General features: G+C 64.6%; 1 protein-coding gene across 1 annotated transcript; it reads right to left on the bottom strand.

Moving 5' to 3' along the window:
- Window positions 1-1,042: 1,042 nt before the first annotated feature.
- CEBPB (CCAAT/enhancer binding protein (C/EBP), beta) lies at window positions 1,043-3,133 on the bottom strand. The gene has a single exon (XM_012654712.1). The coding sequence runs from the start codon at window positions 2,685-2,687 to the stop codon at window positions 1,644-1,646; it is 1,044 nt and encodes a 347-aa protein (XP_012510166.1). The 5' UTR covers window positions 2,688-3,133; the 3' UTR covers window positions 1,043-1,643.
- Between the last annotated feature and the right edge of the window lie 368 nt (window positions 3,134-3,501).

Below are 3,501 nucleotides of genomic sequence, written 5' to 3'. Positions count from 1 at the left end.
ATGCCAGGAACCTCCCAGCAAAAAATAATAACACGAGCAAACGCTTATATAACACCTCTCGCGTGCCAGGCACCGTGGGGCGCTGCGCATGTATCCACCAACCCCTCCATCCACATCCTCAACTCTCAGGAATGCCCTCCAGCGCTGGAATGGGGGTGGGGGTTGCAGTGAGGAGAGACTGGAGAGGGCAGAGGGATCAGGGGGCTGGGAAGAGGAGCTTGTCCCAGGGAAGCAGGGACAGCGGCCCCAGGTCCATGCCTGGCTCAGCTATCTTTGGCAAGCAGGTGACGGTGGGCCTCAGTGTCCACATCTGGGCAGAGGGCAAGTGACAAGTTCCCATCCCAAGGAAAGGGAGGAAAAGCACAGGAACCCTTCCCCCACCTCCTTCCACCTGGCCTGGCTTCTCCCCTCCCGTTGGCCAGGGACACACAAACCAGCCAGGGACACACAAACCAGCCAGGGACACACAAACAATCTCACCCGCACACTCAGGCTCCTCTCTTAAAAATACATATATACATATACACAAAGTATTTTTTAAACAACCCACCCCACTACACAAAAGACCCTGCCCTGACTCAGGGTCAGCAAGACCAAGACCTGAACCCCCTCCTCCTACAGAGTCACAGGCCTGTCTGCCCTGTCCCCAAACACAGGGCAGGGGTCACAGACCTCCCAGCCTCTCCAGACTCAAGCCTGACACTGGGAACTGGCCAGAGGTCCTGGATTCCCTTCCCAAGCAGGGTTCCCAGCCACCCATCACCAGCACCCAGGGGTGCTGAGTCACCCTGAAAGCCTGACCCAGCACTCTTCTCCCCCTTACTCCCAGGGCCAGCACCCCCATCTCCAAGCAGACCCTGGGGGTGGGGAGAATAGCAGAGGAGAAAAACCAGCTGCAACACCCCCATCCAACCACCAAAAACTCCAAAAATAATAGCAGTGCCCCCACACTCAACAACTCCCTACACAGCAGAAACGCAAAACAAAACCCTATAAATCCAAAATAAAGGAAAAAAACAAAAGCCAACTACTGCCCCCAAAAGGCTTTTTAACCATTCTCAAAAAAAAAAGTTTATTAAAAGTGTTCTTACTTAATGCTTGAAACGGAAAAGATTCCCAAAATATACAGACGCCTCTTTACTCATAGAAATAGATTTTTTTTATAATACAAAAAAAAAAGACAAAAAAAAAAAAAAACATCAACAGCAACAACCCCGTAGGAACATCTTTAAGCGATTACTCAGGGCCCGGCTGACAGTTACACGTGGGTTGCGTCAGTCCCGTGTACACACGCGTTCAGCCATGTTCAAACCGATTGCATCAACTTCGAAACCGGCCCGCCCGCCGGCGCCCGGAGAGGGGGCAGAGGAGAGGCGGAGAGTTTATCATTCATCTGTACACATAGACGTCTCTTCTTTAAATAACACCACGGGCGGGCGCCCCATCTGCATGTGCGGCTGGTGTGGACAAAAATATAGATATATATATATATAATAAAATATTAAAATTACCGACGGGCTCCCCGCGCTGCCGAGTGCCCCAGTGCCAAAGTTTTGCCGGCGCCACCGGGGCGGGGGCGGGCGCTCCCCGGAGTCCCGGCAGCGCGGAGGCCGGCGGGCAGGGGGCCGCGCGCGGGGGCCGCGCTAGCAGTGGCCGGAGGAGGCGAGCAGGGGCTCGGGCAGCTGCTTGAACAAGTTCCGCAGGGTGCTGAGCTCGCGCGACAGCTGCTCCACCTTCTTCTGCAGCCGCTCGTTCTCGGCCGTGAGCTCCAGGACCTTGTGCTGCGTCTCCAGGTTGCGCATCTTGGCCTTGTCGCGGCTCTTGCGCACGGCGATGTTGTTGCGCTCGCGCCGGATCTTGTACTCGTCGCTGTGCTTGTCCACGGTCTTCTTGGCCTTGCTCTTGACCTGCGAGGGCGCCGGAGCGGCCCCCGCGTAGCAGGCGGCCGGGGGCGCCTTGGCGTCGGCGGGGCTCGGCGTGCCGGGCGGGCTGGACGACGAGGACGTGGAGAGGCTCCCGCTGCTGCCGCTCGGCACCGCCTGGTAGCCGAGGTAGGCGCGCAGCGCGTACGGGAAGCCGGCCGCCATGCCTACGGCGCCGCCGCCCGGCGCTCCGGCCTCCTCCTTCCGCTTGCAGTCCGCGGGCTCGAAGCCCGGCTCCGCCTTGAGCTCGGCGGGCGGCGGCGGCGGCGGGGGCGGCGGGTGCAGGGGCGCGAAGCAGCCGGGGTGCAGCGCGCTCTTGGCGGCCCCCAGGCGCCCCAGGCTCACGTAACCGTACTCGGCCGCCTTCTTGCAGTTCTTGCCCCCGTAGTCGTCGGAGAAGAGGTCGGAGAGGAAGTCGTGGTGCTGCCCGGAGGAGGCGGGCGCGGGGGCGGGCGCGGGCGGAGCCGCCTCGAAGGTGTCCGTGGCCGTGGCCGTGGCCGGCGCCGGGGCCTGCGGCGCGCCCAGCGGCTCCAGGTACGGGCTGAAGTCGATGGCGCGCTCGTGGTCGCCGATGCTACCCAGCTCGCCGGCGGGGGGGCGCGGCCCGGGTCTGGCCGCGGGGGGCGCCGCAGGGGCCGCCTTGCCGCCGTACGCAGCAGCCAAGCAGTCCGCCTCGTAGTAGAAGTTAGCCACTTCCATGGATTTAAAGGCAGGCGGCGGCGGCAGGGGGAGACATGCTGGGTCCCAGGCCACCAGGCGTTGCATGAACGCGGGTGCCCGGGGAGGGGGCCTGGGGCTGCCCGCTCCGGCCGGCCCGCAGGTGGCGCGGCCTCCCTGCTCCGAGCTGCTGCCGCTGTGTAGCTGCCGCTGCCGGGTGGCCGCTATCGGTGCGGGGGCTGGCGGCTGGACCCCTCGGGTGGGTCCCTTTCCCGGTCCCGTGCGCGGCTCTGACTCGCTAAAGTTTCTCCTGAGCCCGGTTATTTATAAGGCGACCCATGGCAACGGCTGCGTCACGCCGGGGGCCGCCCCGGCCCCTCCCGCCGCTGCCGGGACGCGGAGGACACGACTGCGGCCGCCCGAGACCCCCGGGAGGGCGGCCGTAGGGTGCAGCCTCGGCACCCCGGACCAGGAGCGCGTCCTCGGTCGGGGGGCTCCCCCGCCGCGGGGGCGGCCTGACGCCCCCTGCCCACCCCCGCCCCGCGGCCCCGGGATTGGGAGCGAGAAGGGGCGGTGCGACCCCGCCCCCGGCCCGCCCCCTCCAGGCTGGAGGCTGCCCTGGAAGGCGGGGGAATCCGAGGAGGGGGCGAACCTGATCGCGTTCTCCCACCCCAAACACTGCCCGGGCCCGCCCCCTGCTGGAGGAGACCGTGGTTTCAGGATGGCGGAGCCCAGTCCCGACGCCCTGCAGACGCGGCGCTCCCCCGGCCGACCCCGGGACCCCAGTCCTCGGCTCTGGCTCTTGGGGAAGTGACCTATCTCCACGGCCCTTCCTTGGGCGAGGCCCCGCCCCTGAACACTCCCCCCAAGCCCGGGTCCCCAGCTCTTGGAAGGAAGAGACTCCACGCCTGTGGCGACTCCC

This window comes from Propithecus coquereli, unplaced genomic scaffold (assembly GCF_000956105.1).
Source record: "Propithecus coquereli isolate 6110/MARCELLA unplaced genomic scaffold, Pcoq_1.0 Scaffold444, whole genome shotgun sequence".
In the NCBI taxonomy this organism is placed as follows: Eukaryota; Metazoa; Chordata; class Mammalia; order Primates; family Indriidae; genus Propithecus; species Propithecus coquereli.
Note: the sequence above shows the minus strand (reverse complement) of the source record. Positions and strands in the feature narration are given on the sequence as shown.